Source organism: Emydura macquarii, unplaced genomic scaffold (assembly GCF_026122565.2).
Source record: "Emydura macquarii macquarii isolate MOO-44397 ecotype Brisbane River unplaced genomic scaffold, CSIRO-AGI_Emac_v2 contig_2205, whole genome shotgun sequence".
Classification (NCBI taxonomy): Eukaryota; Metazoa; Chordata; order Testudines; family Chelidae; genus Emydura; species Emydura macquarii.
In genome coordinates this window covers 19,933,829-19,954,147 of record NW_027132342.1, presented here as the reverse complement: position 1 = coordinate 19,954,147, position 20,319 = coordinate 19,933,829, and the positions used below count along the sequence as shown (strand labels likewise).

The window sequence follows — 20,319 nt, the reverse complement described above, 5'->3', positions numbered from 1 at the left end:
TTTATTTTATCTTGCCCAGTTCATCATGCTGTAGTGATTATTACTATCATAAATCTTTCTATCTTAGGGTTTTATCATCATAGTAGTATCTGAGCATCTTTCACATAAAATCTGTGGCAATAGTGCAATCTCTAGTGGATTTCATGGAGTTTCTGGAACTTTTCCATTTTTGGGTAAAAATGTTGCTTAAGAGAATTTTTTTTTTTTAAAGATTTTAATAATTTCCTCTTTTTTTTTTTCTTTGGTGGGATGGGTTTACTGTTTAGAAAGTGGTGTTGGTGTTGCCACGGTTATGATGGGACGGCTTCTAAGGAGTTATCTGTCATCCCTGATACATCTGTGCCCCACAGAGGTGAAAGGGAGGCTCCACAAGGTGTGCTCCCAAATTTGAATGGAACCAAGATGGAACAACGGGTGACATGCGAAGATAAACTCCGGTAAGTTTGGTGATCTGAAATTTTATTCCATTTTAGACTCCGACCCCAAGGGCCAAACAATTGCTTATGTTCCTAATTGATCCCTGAGCGTCACACCATTATTTTCTTTTGCCCTCCTTGAGACACCAGCCTTTTATTGAGACACCAGCCTCTTCTTTGGTTGGAGGGAGAATGTGTGGCCCTTCTTGTTTCCAGACAAGACGCTCAGTGCTCTGTCTTTGCACCATTCCTTGGCACTGACTCCTAGAGAAAGAGACAGAGAGAGGGTACCTAAGATCATCACAAGGTTCCCCCCTGGCAAGGCTGAGCCATGGCCACCAAGCCAGACAGATATGTTTTTAGCCACATAAGTCTTGGCTGTTTAGCTTTTTTGCTGAAGGGCTGACTAAGAATTTTGGGAGGGCCTTTAGCTTTTGCAGCTGTTGTTATGTTAGGGAAGTTTTATTAACTCTATTTCCTTTGCATCATGGTCTGCCCGACAGAAGGAAAATGAATGCTCGATTTGAAAGCTCAGAGAAACGACTACAGGTTTTGGAAGAACGGCTCAGGTAAGTGGGAGAGTTAAACCTAGATGACAGTGAAAAATATTGTGATTTTTTCTCAAGTATCTACCCTACCAAAGAAGTCTTGTACCTTTCAAGGTGGGTTTTCCCCCATACCAAATTTACAGAAGGCTTCAATCAGAAGTGAGTATTTTGTATTTTTGTTGCTCTTCTGTGAATTGCCTCTTCATGTGGCCAGTCCCCCTCCTCCCATCTGTCTAGTACCTTTTAACTTGTCTTCTTTGAACTTGTTGGGATTCTACAAACAACATTTTTAACAAAATTCATGAAGGTGCTTGAAGACAGTAGCACAGCTTCAGTGCTCAGGGAAAGGGGATTTTCGGGAGGGAGGGACAAGCAGTGTTGCACAGAGGAAAGAATCCCAAGAGCTTACATAGTGCATGTGGGCAAGAAAGACGTGGAGGACAGGATGTCATTAAACTTTCTGTGGCCAGTACTGGCATATGCCAATCTCAAGCTCTCTGATGGGCCCAGGGCATTACCAACTAACGCGTGGGGAGGTCCTGGTTGGGGAGTCCCGCTCCACTCGATACAGCCAGTCGTGGCGTAGCTCAAACTGTGGCCACTGTGCGGCCCATTGGGGGTCGGTTACCACCCCGTCTATGGCAGCCAGTTGATCATAGGCGCAGCTGAGGGTGGGGTCTTCCCATTGATCCCGACAGAAATCATCCCCAGGCTCCCCTGGGTCAGTTGTTGTGAGGGTCAGTTGTTGCCGGACAGGTCTCTCCCTCCTGGGCCCCCATGTCGCCGGGGAGGTCCTCGGCGGGATCCAAACGGTCATCTTCGGGACGAGGCTCATGGCCATCTGTGGTTCCCTCTTCCTGGGTCACCTCTCCCAGGGCTCCTCAGCAGCCTATTCTCTGTAGAACCCCAGTGAAGTCCGGCCAGTCCCGGCCTAAAATAACAGGGTACGGTAGGCATGGTGCCAGCCCCACTCGGAGCACCCAGGTGACCTGCCCAATGGTCAGGGGGATGGAGAGTGTGGGGTAGATCTTCAGATCCCCATGAATGCATCTAAGGCCGACCTGCTGAGAACCCGTCCATCTTCGGGGACCAACCCTTGCATAATGAGGTTTTGGCCACACCCAGAGTTGACCAGGGCCTCCAAGTGCCTTCCCACTAGGCCGACCGTGATCGTGGTTTTCGGGGTGATCAGCCCCCGGGCTTGCCCCTCCCTGGCATAGACCAAGCTGAGGGAGCAGTCCATCGTGGTGCATTGGAGTTGCAGATGTCCCATCTGGCCACGTGTAAAGCATGGCTCCATGCTCCCTGGGGTCTCCCAGGGCCGGTCCTTCCAGTCCGCGGTTGGCGCACCTGGGATTCCAGAGGGGGTCCAAGGGCTACCTGGATTTGGGGCCGACTGCAGCCTGGCTCCTGGTCTGGCGAGGCCGGGTGACTTGCAATGATGGGTGTGGGGCTGACCCTCTGGGGTTCATCCGCCCAGGCTCAGGGCCAGTTGGAGCGGCTGGATTCTCATGGCTCTGGTCAGAGTGGTGGGGTGATGCCTCATTACCCACGTCCTTGGGTGGGTAGGATGTGTAAAAACTGTTCCAGCGCAACTTGTTCTGCCAAGGCTGGAACCAGCGCCAGCAGACATCCTTGAGCTCCTGGGCCACAGCCTGAGGATGGGCCCTGGGTGGATACTCCTTCCCCCGGAACTGGCACTGGAAGGTTTCGGGGTTGATATATAGCCTTAGGTATTTTCGTTTAACATTTCTCCTCTTTTCTTTATTTTTCTAATTGACTGCTGTTTAATAAATTGCATCTGCTTTGAACTATATGCAATGATTAGAGGGTCAGGGAAGCGTCCAGTGCAGAGAGAGTAGCCCGGAGTGGAGACACCCAAGCCACTGCCCTAAGTGACCACAGCAAGATTGGGGGTCCAGGCCCCCATGAATCCTGGGCCCAGCCTTGTCAGGGTTACGGGGACTCCGCCACACTGGAGAGTGGAAGGGGAGCCCTCAAGGTCAGGCAGGCCTCTGGGTAAAGCGATTGGGAGCAAGGACGCAGATCCTTTTGCTAGCCAACTTCACTGGAGTAGTGGATGAGCCAGGAAAGTTCCCCACAATAACGGGACCATTCCCCCACTTACACTAACATGCTGTATACCTATGGAGAAGTGGGTCGCCATGGCCATCCGGCAGATGGCAATCCCTGAATGTTACTAATCCATGGCCAACCAATTCAGCATGGGGAGATCAACCTTTAGGGCCATTGTCATGCAGGTGTGTGATGCCATGGATAAGATACTGTTGCACCAGGTTAAAAGCTGGGTAATGGTTAATGGGGAAGGTGTATTGATGGCTGTGCATGCCTGGGGTTCTCAAACTGTATCGGGACCCACATGCCTATTATTTGTCCCATCTCCCCCAGTTAGAGAACAGAATTTACAAACAAAAAGGGGTATTTCTCCCTAGTGTTCCAAGTGACCATCATGGCAGGCTTACAGCCATAAATGCAGAGTGGTCTGGAAGGGCCCAGGATGCTAGGGTCTTTCAGAACTCAGTTCTATTTACCTTAATGGACAAAGGGCTGTTTGCCCTCGGGAATGCTGTGGACAGTAATGGTGCGGAGGTTGCTCTGATTATCCTGGAAGACCCTCCTCATCCTTTGCTTCCTTGGTTAATAAAGCCATTCACAGGCCACTTGGACAGAAGGAAGGAACTGTTTTACTACCATCTTAGTAGTTGCAGAATGCCAAAGGAGCATGCATTTGGCCATCTGAAAGGGCACTGATGCTGTTTGTTCAATGGATTGGGAGCAGTGGAAAAAAACATCCTGAAGATGAGAGCAGCATGTTATATTTTGCACAACATATGTGAGAATAAGGAGAAAACTTTAGTGATAGGAGGGAGGCTGAAGTGTAGAGATTTGCTCAGTGGTTTAAGCAGCCAGAAAGGCATCCCATACAAATGCAAACACCTGAGATAATATTATCAGGGATGCATATTGCTCTTATTTTGGGTCCTAGGCCTGAAATTGTGCAACTTTTAACCTCTGGGGAAAGGTGGCAGTGGTGGAATGATTTTTGCACTGTGGTGTTGTTTTGGAAGTATGTGGAAGAGATTTCACCACCTTCCTAGGTAACCTTCACATGTCTCGCTTGAGTTCCTGTTTAGATGAGGCTTCCGTTGTGTTAGCTTACAAAGCTTCATTTACATTTTGGCAGAGATATGCATATTGTCTCCTGTCTGGAAGAAAACCTGCTATTCTCTTTGGTTGGCGACTCATATTGGACAGCGAATCTAGACATATTTTCAGTGCACACACATTACTCCTCACATAGTATCTGTACATACATTTCACAACCGTATTAACGACCAGTGTGACTTCTGGCTTTCACTTGAGACCTCTCACGGCATTCTTCATGGATAACTACTATGAAAGCGGAGTACAAGGTACAGTGAGCTTGCCAGACCCCTTAGTTGTTGCTGTTATAAATCAGCGAATCCTTTGTCAGCTGGCACCAAAAAGGCTCTCTCTCACATCCTCTTCCAGAAGTATATGCTACAAAAGCTAAAACCTAGACATACCCAGAATAAAAATGACACAAACTGCAAGGCTGCTCTTTCACTTTTTTAAAAATTGTTTTATGACATAGCAATATAATCTGACTCCAAACAGCCTTGCATTTAATCATAAAGTACACCCTTCCTAAGTACTTGTCTCCCATGTGCCAGTACTGGCCACAGAAAGTTTAATGGCATCCTGTCCTCCACATCTTTCTTGTCCACATGCTCTATGTTAGCACTTGGGATTCTTTCCTCTATAAGCCACACAGCCCTAATGGGTGGATTCTGAAGAAGCAACAAACAGTAAATTTTGTAGCATAGAGGCCAGATACACATTCTCCATTAGCCCCTTCTGGCTGATAGAAGGTGTGGCATGAACAGGGTGCAAAGGGTGAAGAATCTAGACCACCTCAGCCAGAGACATTTTCCACAACATGCAGCCAGGTGTACACTACAAACTTACATTGGTATTTAAACTATGTTGCTGAGGGGTGTGAAGAATCCACACCCTACATGTGATGCAATTACACTAACAAAGCGCCTCTCTGGGGAGGGCTTCTCCCATCGACATAGCTACTGCCTCTTGTAGAGGTGGATTTCTCCTCTCCACGTAGTAGCAGCTTCACCACAGCACTACAGCTGCTTGCACTGCTGCAGGCTTTTAAGTATAGACCTGTCCTTTGAGGGAGAAAGGAGGAGGAATAAAAGGGAGGAGCTGGACAGGAAAATCCTTGGGGTCTGGAGAATCCCAGCCCCATGGAAGAAGTGGACAGTACAACACAGAACTCAGCGGTGTGTCTTTTAATACTGTGAATTTCACAGACCTGTCTGAAAATGGAACCCCCTTCGCAGGCCTTATATTTACTCACCCGACTCTTGGATTGGTAAACGTCTTCTCTGTAGCTCAGATAGAGATTTTTAAGGTGAGTCTTTCACTCTTACTATCCCAAGGGCTAGTAGCTTACTAGCTACACAACAAAGAAAGAACAAAACAATCTGAATTGGCTGATATGAAATAGGAATAATCCATATCCTGATTATCAGCCCTGTTCAGGAAAATAAATGTTTCCAAACAGTGATTTCAAAACTTCCAGGTTCAAGGGTTTGGGTAAATGCCCCAACTAGGACATGGGTTTGGAAGATGGTTTCTGACTCTTGTAAGTGCAATCCAGCCAGTCAATGGCAGTCTCTCCGTCATGTGGCCTACCATACTACATACGACTCTGCCATTCTCCTGTCACACCAATTACAAAAGGAATCACAGTTCTCCCATCTTCTCTGCCTGTCCCTCCCCAAAACTTGGGGAGATAAACCACAGGGAGCAATGCTGTGTTGGCTAGGAATGGGCTTAAATGACCGTGGTTTTTCCCTCTCTGATTCTCTGCCAATTGTCAGCAAAGCAGCTAGTGCATTATTGATGCTGTGTAGAGTTAACAGAAGCAGCCTTACATTACAGGAACTGTCTGCTTTCACTTTCTAGTTGTGATAATCATCTCTAACCAATTTGGGAAGAGGAGGGAAAAAAAGCTGTTTTAAATGCCTTTTGGAATGACTCTGCCAGAGCCCAGTGTGACAGGCTCCAGGGCACAACACAACAGCCTTTGTCTTTTTGGAGGCGGTGGTGGAGGTTGTGACCCGTCCGTGCCCAGGACAGCCACCTGAAAATGCCAAGGTCAGGACAGGCTGTAAATGGAGAGCAGATTCTCCCAGCATTGGTGGGGGGCACTAAAGCCAGACTTCCCAACCAGCCACAAACTGCACTTCTGAATCCCCACAGAAGCCAGTATACAAATGCACACAGCCCCCTTTACTGCATTTCAGCTTCTGGCTCCCAAATTAGCACTAGGACCAGGAAAGAGACCAGTTATTGAAACTCTATGCTCTTTACTAAAAAGGTTCCCTCTGACCCCAAGGGGTCAGCCACAGTACCAGTTCAATATAAGTTTGGCTCTTACCTAAAATACCACACTGCCAGCCAATCCTTTAGTAACTAAAACTAAAGGTTTATTGTAAAAAGAAAGAAATAAACCATAAGAGAAATGTTAAAGGGTCAAAACAAATCAGATACATACAAATGATTGAAAGTCCATATACATCAGGTTTCTAGAAGAAATGTGGAGTTGCAGGCTTGTATAGTTCCTCTGGTATACATCCAACACCTGGATGGGTCTAAGTCCTTCAGTTCAGTTGCAAAATGAATTGATCCAGAGGCAGGTGTATGTCAGTAACTGAACAGGAACAAAGGCAAAATGGATTCTGTGGTTTGATCTTATATATCTTCTGTCCCGGGCCATGCGGCCTATGGAAAGTCACAAGAACTAAAATGGAGTTCAGAGTCACATGGGCCAATCCTGGTAACTCTTCAGGCATGCCTGGGGTTTCTTCCTGGGCCCCTTGCCTCTGTGAGTGTCTTAATGGGCCATTAAGCAGGCTATTGTCTTGCCGCCTCTCTGTCTGGGGTGTGTCCCAGCCAGCCCAAATTGACATACAGAAATATCAAATACATCCATAACTTCCATTTTACATATAATACATGAACATAAGTATTATCTTACTCAGCATGATATATCCCTTCTAACAGTACCAGACATGATATATCTCACATGAATTATCATGATTCTGACATACTGATGTCACACAATGTACTAAATCTCCCGCCACTCAAGCCAGCCCGCGTGACACCCCCAACGCGAGACAGGTGTAGAAAGGAGTAATCAGAGCTCCTGAATACACCTCAGGGGCCCCCCTTATCCAGACAGTGTGACAGAGGTGAAACAATTTTGGCTGACATCTTTGATCCTTTTACCATCTAGCTGCAAATATTGGTGGTGGCAACAGCAGCAGTGTTTTTGACTGTTGCTTCCACCATAAATTTCATAGAATTTGTTTAGTGCTTGCTACAGTGGTAGGCATTGTAAGTCAGTATAATCAATACGTTTGGTCTTGGATACCTTTGCTCTGTCAATACTGTGACCCATCCGTGCCTAGGATAGCCACCTGAAAATGCCAAGGTCAGGGCAGGCTCTAAAAGGAGAGCAGATTCTCCCAGCACTGGGGGGTGACACTGAAGTCAGACTTCCTATCCAGCCACAAACAGTGCTTCTGATTCCCCACACTGGTTATCAAGAAGCCAAAATGCAAATATACACAGCCCCCTTTACTGCATTTCAGTCTCTGGCTCCCAATCAGCCACTAGGTCCAGTAAAGAGATCAGTTATTTAAAACTCTATGCTCTTTACCAAAAAGGTTTCTCCTGACCCCAAAGGATCAGCCACAGTACCAGATCAATATAAATTTGGATCTTACCCAAAATACCACGCTGCCAGCCAATTCTTTAGTAAATAAAAGTAAAGGTTTATTATAAAAAGAAAGAAACAAACTATAAGACAAGTGTTAAAGGATCAAATCAATCAGATACATACAAATGATTTGAAAGTCCATATATATCAGATTTCTAGAAGAATTGTGGAGTTTGCAGGCTTGTATAATCCCTCTGGTGTACATCCAGTACCTGGATGGGTCTCAGTCCTTTGTTTCACAGCTTCAGTTCAGTTCAGTTTTAGATGAGTTGATCCAGAGGAAGGCTGGAGACTAAAGACAAAATGGATGTTGTGCAGCTGCCTTTTATGTCCTTTGGCCTTGGCCATGCTGCTTGTGGAATTTTACAGGAATAAAATGGAGCCCAGAGTCACATGAGTAAGTCCTGGTGACTCATCAGGTATATCTCTGGCTTCTCCCCCTGGGCCTCTTGTACCTGTGAATTTCTTAATGGGCCATTAAGCAGGCTAGTGCTGCAGCCATCCTGTCTGGGGTGTCACCCAGACTCAGCACAATTTGAAATACAGATATATCAACCATATCCATAACTTCCATTACACATATAACACATGAACATAAACATTATCGTCTTTATTTAGCACATTATAGCCTTTCTAACAGTACCTGACCTGGCATATCTCACATGAATTACTATGATTTTGACATATTGATGTTAAACCACATAATAAATGTCACCCCCCCAATCTAGCCAGCCTGACACCCCCAACGCAAGATTGGTGTAGAAGGGAGTAATTGGAGCTCCTGAATACACCTCAAGGGCCCCCCTAATCCAGCCAGCGTCACAGATACATGTTTTAGCTAGTGAGGGAAGGGCAGGGTACTGAGGGTCTCTTCATTTTACTTTACAGTCTCTACCTGAGGCCCTACCCAAGTCACAATATCACAGTCAGGGTGAAGTTGCCCGTTCTCTGTTATATTTTTATATTTGACATTTTCATATTAAATTTTATATTTTTGCTTAACCCTTAACTTCCAAGGGACATTTATATTGGGGGAAGTGTTCAGCAGCAGGGAGAGTGGTTGGGTGGATTAAAAAGAATGAGGTTATATTTCAGGTGGGTTCAATAACAATAGTACAAGGGCCCTACAATCAATCGTATGTTAGCCCCGACCTTGACCCCTCAGGTCCCACCCCCTAACCCTTCTAGCCCCGCCCAACGGTTACTTTATGGCCCTCTCTGGGATATTACTTCTGGGTCAAGATGGACACCTGACTGGAAGTGGGTCATGTGACCCCTCTGAGAGCTCCTCCAATCAGACTGGGTTTCACCTGTTTAGGCTGTCCCAGAAGGGAAACTAGTACCAATTGGAATAGGTGTAGCATGGGGGTCTAGGCTGGAACCCCCACCTGATCTCTGGTGCTCGACGGTTGGCCAGCCATCAGCACCACTCCTGGAAGCCTCAGCGCCGAGCAGAAGAGTCCGTCTCATTTCAAGAATGTGTGTAGGAAGATGTTGTGGCCTTCCTTGTAGCCTGGGCCCGAGGAAGGGTCACGACACCCCTGCTGGGCAGATCAGGACCCTGCAGCCAAATACCCCGGGAGCAGAAGAGTGGGGCCAAGACAGGAAGGGGAAGTAGAAAAGGCCAGCCTAGCAGCTCAGTCAGGGGGAAGCTGCTGCCGGAGAAGGACGTGCCTTCCCCGAGGCTGCAGTTTGGGCCTGACCCGGACCCCTTGGCTGTGCAGAGCAAACACCCCACCGACCGGAGCCTCCAAGGCCTGCCAGGACTGCAGGACCGTAGTGACTGGAAAGGGCTGCTGGGCCCTAGTGACTGGGAAGAGCTACCAGAGACCGCTGACTGGCAGAAATACCCCAAGGCCGGCCCTGACCTAGAGGAGCTGCCCATCGCCAGGGACCCACTGGAGCTGCCTGAGCCCGGTGTGCCAGAGGACCCACTGGGACCCTGGGACCTGGAGGAGCTGCCATCCACTGATGGCCTCAAGGAGTTCCCAGACCTGCCGCCAGCCGATGGTGAGAGACTAGTGGGACTCCCACTAGCTGTCTACCCCAGCGACTCGGAGGAAGACCCCTGGCTCCAGGAACCCGAGTTCAGGGTGGGAGGAAGTAGCCCAGGGACAGCCGACTATAGTTTGGCTGAGTTTGGGGTCACACCAGTGTCAGCGTGTTGCGGCTGGAGCCCCGCTGACCCAGTGGCAGAGCCCCTTTGCCACTGATAGGACCCTGGGCTGGGACACAGTGGAGTCAGGTGGGCCTACATCCCCCTCCCCCCCTTCCTAGCCACCCCGGGAGTGCTTGTCTCCTCTGAACCTACTGCCACAGAGGATACTGAGCAGTGGGGCCAGAGACTCCTTGCCTGCCCCGTCCACTTGAGGGCCAGGGGCTATAGACTACTTGGCTGCCCCATCCTGCGTGACGCCCAGGGTCTATAGACTACTTTGCTTGCCCCGCCCTGCCTGAGGGCCAGGGGCTACATACTGCTTTGCTAGCACCTCCCCGTTTGAGAGTCGGGGGCTATAGACAACTTGCCAGCCCCGCCCCGCCTGGGGGCCAGGGGCTAAAGACTTGCAACACACTAGCTTCTTGTTTTGCCTTAGAACAAGGCGCGGTGGCCTTCCTCGGAGCCTGGGCCTGAGGAAGGGTTGCGATGCCCCTGCTGGGCCGAGTCGCCAGCCTACACATGGTGGAAAATCCAGGCATGCTTCACCCCCTGATGAAAGTGGGGGCTGCCCACTAGGATGACCCACTGGCCACTAGAAGCCGGTGGCAGACGAGACCCTGGAGTTCGAGAAATTCATGAAGTGGTGGGCTGACCACCAATAGCAACAGCAAGTGGCCCAGCTACAGCAACAGCTGCTCCAAATGCTGGGAACGCAACAACAGCAATTGATCCGGGACCTGGGGGCCCAGCAGCAGGAGCTGCAGCAGCAGTATGTGCAGCAGCTGGGTGCCTTGCTGGGGCCCAATAACGACGCCGAGGCTCCTGCTACCGCTTCGCCTCACGAAGTTGGGGCTCGAAGACGACCCGAGGCCTTTCTGACGACTTTCAAACGTGTGGCCTGTGCTGCGGGTTGGTCCCTGGACCAGTGGGCCGTCCTTTTGGCCCCCTAGCTGATGGGGATTCCCCAGGTGGCCTCCCAGGCCCTCGCAGACGATGAGGCACAGGACTATTGGGCCATGAAGGCCGCCATCCTGGACATGCTATACACCACACACAGCATCTCTGGAGTGTAAGGGACATTCATAGTCTGTTTCTCACATGTTGCAGGCCTCCTGCCTGTCTGCATTGCAAGGATGTAGAGAATCAGACACTTGTTCTGGTGGTGGCCACATGCCCCCAGGCAGAGCCCTTCTCCACATCGTTGGCCCCAGTTGGGGTCTTGATTCCGCTTCCCAGTCCGGCCTGCGAGGCCTCTGGGGTGGTCGCGTTTCCCTGCCCGCCCTGTCAATCAGGCTGGCCTTACGCGTAGGCCTCTCTCCACTGGCCCTGTGGGCTGTCGGTTTCAGGGTCCTGCTTCCTCAGGAGATGCCAACCAAAAAGACCCACTAAGTTTCAGTAAGGGGCCTAATAGACCCCTTACATTATGCTGCCGCTATAGCTCCAGGGCTAGTTCAGCACATGTTTCCAGAAAAAATTTGTCATCCTGAAATTCTCTCGTTACTGCTGGTAATCACAGGTCTGCAGATCAGTCCTTTCTCACCAATTGACTCTGGTTGCCTGAGCCCAAAAACAGCATTACACAGTGTGAAGCGGCTCCAGGAACCAGTCCTCTTTGACTATCAGTTACTCAGTGTGTTCCTTTTCTTCCGTCTCCTTCTGCGCACTGGTTCATTCACAGCTGAAAACGCTCCTCCTGCTGGAAGAACTGCTGCCGCTACAGCATCTGCTCGGTGGTGTGGTGGACAAAATCCAATGCCAAATTCATCCCACTTTGAGTGCTGAAGTCCAGCACAAGCAGCCTCTGCATATTCCAGGTTGGTAGCACAGTGGCATGGAGCCTTGTTGCATCCACGTTGACTTGCAGCAATTTGAAAATGGCACTAGCCATCCCCAAAGAGGGTTGCTCCGAAGCTGCTATTAGAATGGCACAAACAATGCTCTCAAATCCACAGGCAGAAATCAAAAGTCACAAAGAACTTTTGTAAAGATTGTGTTTTATATTAGTAGGGAGACTACACAAAAAAAGAAGAGAGGGAAAAAGAAAGTGGGTTTGGGGGTGGGTGGGGTGGGTTTAAAAGGACAACATCCTGCTAATGCCGCAAAGACCCCGCCAATATGCCTAGGGTAACAATACCTTCTTAGTTTAGTTCTGTGTTTGTATGTAAGAATCAACCATAGTTAAGCATAATTCATAGCAGAATGACAAGTCAGGCCCAAGTTCGAGGGGTGTTGTGGTTTTTTAAATAATAAAATTAGGGCTGTCAATTAATTGCAGTTAACTCATCTGATTAATTTGTTTTGAGTTAACTTGATTTAAAATATCAATCACCATTTTAATCACACTGTTAAAGAATAATAGAATACCAATAAAAATAGAATGAGCCTCATCCAAAGAGCAAAGGGCAGCAGGAATTTGACATTTCAGTATTTAAATAAGGCTGAATAAGCAGTTGCTTTATTTCTGCCTAAAATAGCTGACTGATTGCCTCACCCCAAAATACGAGGATTTCCAACCCTTGCCTCTGCCAAAGCCCAGCAATACTTTTGCTTTCCTTATCCCTGGAATTGTGTTTCTGAAGAGAAAACATCACTTGACAAAATGTTAACGTTTACAATTATTGTCTGGATGGGGCTGGCTATCTGTCAGGGTGCATGTAACCAAAACACCCACTCCCATTGGCTTCTGTAGCTCACTGTGGACAGCCTTTACATGGTACTCAAACTCTGCCAAGTTTATTAAAGTTAAAAAAAAACAACACAGTATTGAAACCAAATCTTTTATGTGCATTAAACTCTGTAAGTGTCTCCACTGGCCAAGGTTGTAAAGTGCCAGTTCAGCTCCCATTGATGACAGTGTTAAGATTTCCATTGACTTAAATGGGAGTTGGATCAGGCCCTAAATCAATTATCCCCATAATGGGCCCATGACTGTTGGGGGTGAGGTCAGGACATATTCTGAGCCCAGCTAAAGATTTATTTTGGATTTAATGTTTCTCCAACTTCCTGCTACCACATCAGTAAAACTCTTAGTTTCCCACTTCTCTAGCATTACAACTAGCATTCTGTCTAGGCCACTATTTATCTAGGCCCTAGCACTACAGTATCTGAGTTTCTCCTGAGTATTTAAAGTAGAAATAGCAATAATAATTGCTCTCTCTTTCTTTCCTAGCTGTAGGAGAGAAAGCCAGATCAGTTTGCAGGCTTTGCGTTTGTTGGTTTGCTTATGTGGGCAAAGGAGCGGTGTTGTATGTGGAGCTGAGCAAATTTTCATGGGAAACTTTTTTTTGACAATAAACACAAAACAATTTGGTAACATCCAAACATTTGTAAATATGTGTTAATTATGCCAAATTTTTTATTTTGAATTTTTTAAGTGAATCTGACAAATGCTCAATGGCCTGATTTAATATTTTCTAACCAAAGAATTTTGATAGGTTTAGTTTGAAATAACTTTGTTTCAAAATTTCATTTAATTTTATTTTTAAATGTAAATGCGCAAATCAAAATGAAACATTTCAATGTTGCAGAAACAAAACAGTTCAATCGACCCAAAGTGAAATTTACAATTTATTTTTGGATTTTTCAGTTTACTGAAAATATTGAAGATAAGTTTTCATTTTGACCTGGAACAATTTATTTTTTAATTGTGCAGTTGCCCACAAGCCAAAACAAAAATCCATTTTTCACCCAGCTCTGCTGTGAAGACTCCCATTTACTTCAGTGGAAATTGGATCATGTTCTAAATCATTCTCCTTCCGTCAGAGCAGCAAATCTCTTGGCCTTCTACTCTGGTTTTGCAAATAGATTGTCTGTTTACTTATCTGGTTACCATCAACACATCTAAACACTCCCACATATTTATAACTATAATTAGCAATAACAGTCACTTTTTCAGCCTGCAGGAGCCATCCATTAAATTGTTTGGGGGGGGGGGCGAGTGTGAGTGGGTGAAGGGGGCAACTGGACATGTAGACTATCATAAGAAAGCTAAGTCAAAGAAATTAGTTTTTCATTCAGTGTGGAAAGTTTGGAAGAGACATTTGCTATTTTACTAGAAGCATGGAGCAAAGCACTTTGCCGAAGCCAGGCACAGCTCAGCCAGAGGTTTCACAGTACAAGGACTTGGATCACAGAAAGGGGGATTCAGAAGAAACCTACAGGTACGCTGGGCAAGGGAAACTCGGTGAGTAATCACCTCATATTTAATAGGTGCTCTAAGTTTCTGTTTAAAAATAGTTGTGAAACTGTCATGCAGCGTTCTTCCTGTTGTCAGCGTTTGCAGTCAGCCTGCGTCATTTTGTTTTTCTTTTAGCATTTGCAAATTTCAATCCAGGATGAAGAACACAAATATTTGCAACCAAATGACAAAATTATGTACTTCCCCTGTCCTCCCCCTGTATGAAAACACTAAAGTTCTTTCATTTTGCCCTGGCTAGAAAATTACCATTTTTGCTTAAACTGTTTTCACTGCAAAACAATTGTTTCCACGCATGCTGCGAGGGGAGAACAGTGTCGGCTTTTTCACTGAGCACTGCTGAATTTGACCTTTTCTGCTCCTTTGAGTTCACCCGCACGCACACACACACATCCTGAACCATCCTATGTTCAGCTGCTAAAGCTTGGCCTGTAGGTGTTTGTGTGGTAAGTCTTAACTACAGATGGAACGGAGCTGCCAAGTTCAGCTCCAAAGCTGGACTTCCCCTAAAATTTGGGGGTATTTGGATCTGGAGTTTTGAGTCGGATCATTACACAGATGGAGCAAGCTTAAGCTGCACAGTTGGGATCCCTTTTCCGTTTCAAAAGAGAGATTTTCAATAGCAGTTCCAGAGGGGTAGCCGTGTTAGTCTGTATACAGCAAAAACAACGTGAGTTCTGCAGCACTTTAAAGACTAACAAATTTAATTTCAGCAGGCATAAGCGTTCGCGAGCTTCAGCTCACTTCCTCAGATGCAGTTGGTAGAAATGATATAGCAAATAGGAAATATATAGGAGGCAACAAATGCATATCCAAGGGCATAGATAACAATGGGGTAGGTGGATAAAAGCTGGGTACTTGAGGTCTGATGACAACCATTGAGTAGGAGGTGAGAATGGATGATCAGAGCAAATTACTTCTTGTAATGAGAGAGCCATTCAAATCCCTGTTTAAAACCAGTTTGAATGTGTCAAGTTTGCAGATAATTTCTAACTCAGCAGTTTCTCTTTCAAGTCTGTTTTTGAAGTTTTTTTGGAGAAGTATAGCAACTTTCAGGTCAGTGACAGAGTGCCCTGGGAGATTGAAGTGTTCTCCGACTGGTTTATGGACGTTATTATTTTTTATGCCTGATTTGTGTCCATTTATCCTTTTGCGTAATGATAGTCCAGTTTGGCCAATGTACATGGCAGAGAGGCATTGCTGGCACATGATGGCATATATAACCTTAGTGGATGTGCAGGTGAAGGAGCCCCTTATAGTGTGATTGATGTGGTTAGGACCAGTGATGCTGTCACTAGAGTCGATGGATGGGCAGAGTAGGCAACGGGGTTTGTTGCAGGGATAGGTTCCTAGATTGGACTTTTTGTAGGGTGTATGGTTGAGTATTTGCTTCAGGTTGGGGGCTGTCTGTAAGCCAGGAGAGCCAGGGAACTTGTCCTTTTGTTAATATTGAACTGCAGTTCATGGGCCAGTGGGGGTGTTAAAGCTACTGAGGGGTGTCATGGGCTTCATCCTTGTGTTTTATTTCATCATCTCTGAACCCTACAAGAGAATTATAGATCTATGGTTATCAATGGTCCCTGGTTCCCTCATATTTTATCTGGGGGGTCGGTGGAATCAGATCCTTACTCAGTCATTAGCTGAACTGCAGAAATATCTTGAACCCACAAAACTGAGCTGGAAAACTCTCCAGAACAATATTTGGCACTTCTGGTGCCAGGAAGAACTGGGAAACAGAAGCATCCATAAATTTGAAAAATATCTTTATAATGCTACAACCCATTTCCTCTTTACTCTTTTTGTAACTGGTACTTTCTAAAATAAAAATGACAAAAATTGAAAGCTGGTTTAAGCTAAATAGCTAGCTAGATCTTTTCCCAACCTCTGAAAAGGTTTTAGATTCAGTTTAAGTTTTGTGTGGTGAGTTCTTATTTTATCTTGCCCAGTTTCTCCGGCCCTAATGATTATTGCTAACATTAATCTATCTATTTTAGGGTTTTACACTGCCACCCATCATGATAGTATCTAATCACCTTTGCATAAAATCAGTAGCAATAGTGAAGTCTCTAGTGGATTGCATTGTGTCTCTGGCACTTCTCTCTTTCTGGGGTAAAACATCAGCTTGGGGTAGTGTTTTTTGTTTTGATATCTTTAGATTTTATGAATTTCCTCATTTTTTCTGTGATGGGATGAGTTTACTGGTTAGAAGGTGGTGTTGCTGTTGTCACTGTTATGTTGGGAAGTCTTCTAAGAAGTTATCTGTCATCCCCGATACATCTGTGCCCTTCAGAGGTGAAAGTAAGGCTCCACAAGGCAAGTTCACAAATTTGGATGGAACCAAGATGGAACAACAACTTGTTCCTGTTCTTCTCTACCTCCTTTTTGTAGGCAGCATGTCAGAGAAAAATCTTTGGTTCCTTAGGTAGTGGTCTTTCCCCTTTCTCCTTCAGGCCTCCTGCTTCTATCTTGTACTCCTTTTAATCTCTGACGTGTTAGTCTGTTCATTATATCATCAGACATGACACCTTCCACAAAGATTGACTGGTGTTCTGAACAGATTATCACCACTTCTTCTGAAACATCCTTTATAGGTCTCTTCAGTCCATTCACTATTGTACTTATTGCTTTGGGCAAACTATTTTTGATTTTCCTGCACAATTTAAAAAGTCCAAGGAGAATAAACACAATAGTTGTCTCCCTGCCCAGCTGTACATCTTCTTTCCAAATAAAGATCTCTGCCTCCCCCTTCTGATGTCCACTCTTTAAAAAGCCACCTGCCCTTTGTCTTATCCTAACAAACAGGCATTTTCATTGTATTGCTCATGGTTGGAAGTGTTTACCTGAAGCTGGCTTGGCAATCCTTTAAAGAGAGCGGACTAACTTGTCCCTTTTAATTCCCTCTTAAATGTATATCACTTTATATTGAATGAGAGTCGTGGACTGATCAAAGGCAACCTGTTTATGTGCTCTTTAGCTGCCCTTTAATTATACTAAAATTATGCAAGGGAGCCTTCCCTGTTAATGTAATGGCTCCCCGTTGTGGGGAATGAGAGGTACTACTGGGAGGTCAGAAGCCGGCAATCCTGAGATAATGGTATCAGAGACACTTTTATGAATAAGAATAACTTCTACCATTATTTTAGCTAGGATGACACTTAACCGTGCTGTTGCCCATTATATTTTATGGCATGAACTGATCAGCTGGAATCAGGAGAAAATCTTCCTCCCTAACCTATATTAATTATTGCCAGAGAAGGGATACCGGATTTCACTGGGCCATTGCCTTGTTCTGGTGGGGGCATTTCCTATGAGTAATATAACATATATAGGAAGGCCAGTCAGGAATTTTCCCTGTGGGTGTAATGGGGCATCTAAATTCAGTTCCCTCACTCCCATGCCAGTAAAGGGGTGGGAGCACTGGGAAGGTAGTTAGCTTCCTGGATGATCTCTCACTGTTATATAATTGGTTTGCGTCTATGGACTTTCCACTGAGAGGTTACGCTTGATCAGGCAGGACACCTTAGGGAAATACTGTTGTTCCCCTCTCCTGGACAATCACAGACATGAAACACATAATTTGTCTGACACACAGGGGAGTGACACCTTTTAACTTTTCCCTTCTTTCCTGTGGCCCCTGTCCCTGATATTTAAATGAAACTCCTCTACTGGAAGAGGCCCCTCCTAGTACCTTGGATAGCTAAGGGAAACCCCAGACGATAAAAGAGAAAAGTGCTGGGAGCATGACACTCAAAAGGTATTAAAAATAAATTGCCATAAAGAGTTTTTTGCTAAGCTATAAATGCATCCTGTTTGTTGCTGATATCACTCCCCGCCCATCATGGGTTTATGAGAAATAGAAACTTCCACGTTTGCTTCTTTATCTAACAGTGTGCGTGTTGAGGAAATTGTGCAAAGGGTAATTTCTCCTGCATGTAAGCAAATGTTTCCTAACAGTGAGATTTAGTGGATTGTGGAATAGTCTCCCAGCAGATGGGAGCCACATCACTTGGGTTATTTGAAACTGGAGGGGACAAAACTTGGTGAGATAAGCCACAGGGAGCAATGCTGTGTTGGCTAGAAATGAGCTTAAATGACCCTGGTTTTTCCCTACCTGATTCTCTGCCAATTGTCAGCAAAGCAGCTAATGCGTTACTGATGCTGTGTAGAGTTAACAGAAGCAGCCCTACATTACAAGAACTGTCTGCTTTCACTTTCTAGTTGTGATGAATCATCTCTAACCAATTTGGGAAAGTGTGTGTGGGGGGGGGGGGGGGGGGGGGGGGGAAGCTTTTTAAAATGCCTTTTGGAGTGACTCTGCCTGAGCCCAGAGTGACAGGCTCCAAGGCACAACACAACAGCCTTTGTCTTTTTGGAGTCGGTGGTGGAGGTGAAACACTTTGGACTGACACTTTTGATCCTTTTACCATCTAGCTGCAAACATTGGTGGTGGCAATAGCAGCAGTGTTTTTAACTGTTGCTCCCACCCTGGGTAATTTCATAGAATTTGTATAGTGTTGGCTACAGTGATAGTCATTGTAAATCAGTATAATCAAAAAATTTGGTCTTGGAAACCTTTGCTCTGTCGATACATGTTTTAGCTAGTGAGGGAAGGGCAGGGTATTGAAGGTCTCTATGTTTTACTTTACTGTCCCTACCTGAGGCCCTACCCAAGTCACAATATCATCGTCAGGGTGAAATTGCCCCTACTCTGTTATATTTTTATATTTGACATTTTCATATCACATTTTATATTTCTGCTTAACCCTTAACTCCCATGGGGCACTTGTTGTGGAGAAAGTGTTCAGCAGCGGGGAGAATGGTTGGGTGGGTTAAGAAGAAAGAGAGGTTATATTTCAGGTGCGTTCAATAACTGCTATTAGGTTTAGGGCGTATATGATGGGCCATTGTGATCAGTTCAGCATCAGGGAGAGGATGTGATGCTTGTTGGAGAGGCTATGAGCTGATTTGGCAGCCGGCAGGAGAATGGGGCGCTTGTGGGGAAACGGGTTGCAGTCAAGAATATGCAGTTTTGTTTTTTCTTCTGCATTTTACAATAAATTAAAATGTGTCAGAGACTCTTGGGACTTTTGCCTGTTTTTTCCCTTTTATCAAACTGTGACTTTTCACATTTTGAACCAGGATTTCGGTAGGGTCTCATCCAGAAACCTCTTCAGAAGATGCAGCCTGTGTAGGGCATTGGGGCTGTATCGTTCAAAGAGTTCAATGCAAACTGTGCATTGAAATTATAAATTATTCTTGACAAGGACGGTCTTTGTCTAGTAAGAACCATCATGTTCTTTCTGGGCCAGGGTTTCAGAAGAAGGTAAGATTGCTGTCTCTTCTCATTATCACTTATCACTGAGAAATGCTTTATTAATGACCACTGGCTGCAGCTCCATCTGTTCAGTTTTCGTTGTAAGAAGCAGGTTATGGCATTAATAGCTATGTGTTCATCTGCTGAGGAGGCTGCAACAGTTCTCTTCTAATGAGAGGTGGGCTGAGGAGGTGGTGGTCACATTCAGACCTGGGAATCAAACTCTCGGTTTCAGAGATGAACCAGGATTAGGACTGGAGATTTGATGATGTCATCATCTCATGAACACTGCTCATAAGAATTCAGCAGCATATAACTTGCCACTGGAAAACACCTCTTCTGTATTTCAGTCAAAACCATAGTGCGGGGACCTAGGATACAAGGATTCCATACTAATACCTTTATGTACAACTTTTCATCTACTGATCTTAGAGCCCTTTGCAAATGAGAGTAAATATCGTAATACCCATTTTACAGATGGGAAAACCAAGACACAGACAGGTTTAGTGACTTGCCTATGGTCACAGTCCAGATCAATGGCAGAGATAGAAACAGAACACAGGCCTATCCACTCAACTGTGCTGCCTCTCCCCCATCCTACAGATTCAAATTAGTTTGGACCTAAGATTCCCAGTTTGGCCCATCTCTAATTTTTCCATGTTCAGGACCACTGACCCATAACTAGAAGGAAGAAAGCTTTCTTGTTAATTCTGCAAACTCTTCTGCTTGCAAGTAGGATCCTGAGTGCACTTGCCAGCCTAAACTAGGACATAGGGAAAGAGTCATCCACTCTGTCATGTAAAGGTCATTGGATATGGTAAAAATATGTGAAATAGCAGAT

The 20,319-nt window shown here is 45.7% G+C and overlaps 1 protein-coding gene across 3 annotated transcripts in view; it reads left to right on the top strand.

The window, feature by feature from the left end:
• The first annotated feature begins 296 nt into the window (after positions 1–296).
• The window catches only part of LOC137160483 (probable DNA double-strand break repair Rad50 ATPase), a 31,043-nt gene continuing 11,020 nt past the window's right edge, over positions 297–20,319 (top strand). Inside the window, exons 1-2 of one of the 3 annotated variants that reach the window (XM_067559052.1) lie at positions 297–437; positions 920–985. In XM_067559052.1, coding sequence (XP_067415153.1) covers positions 403–437; positions 920–985 — 101 coding nt within the window. In that variant the 5' untranslated portion in view covers positions 297–402. Of the gene's footprint in view, positions 438–919; positions 986–13,921; positions 14,153–20,319 lie in introns of those variants that run through there. The other 2 variants (XM_067559051.1, XM_067559053.1) reach the window with 2 other exon arrangements.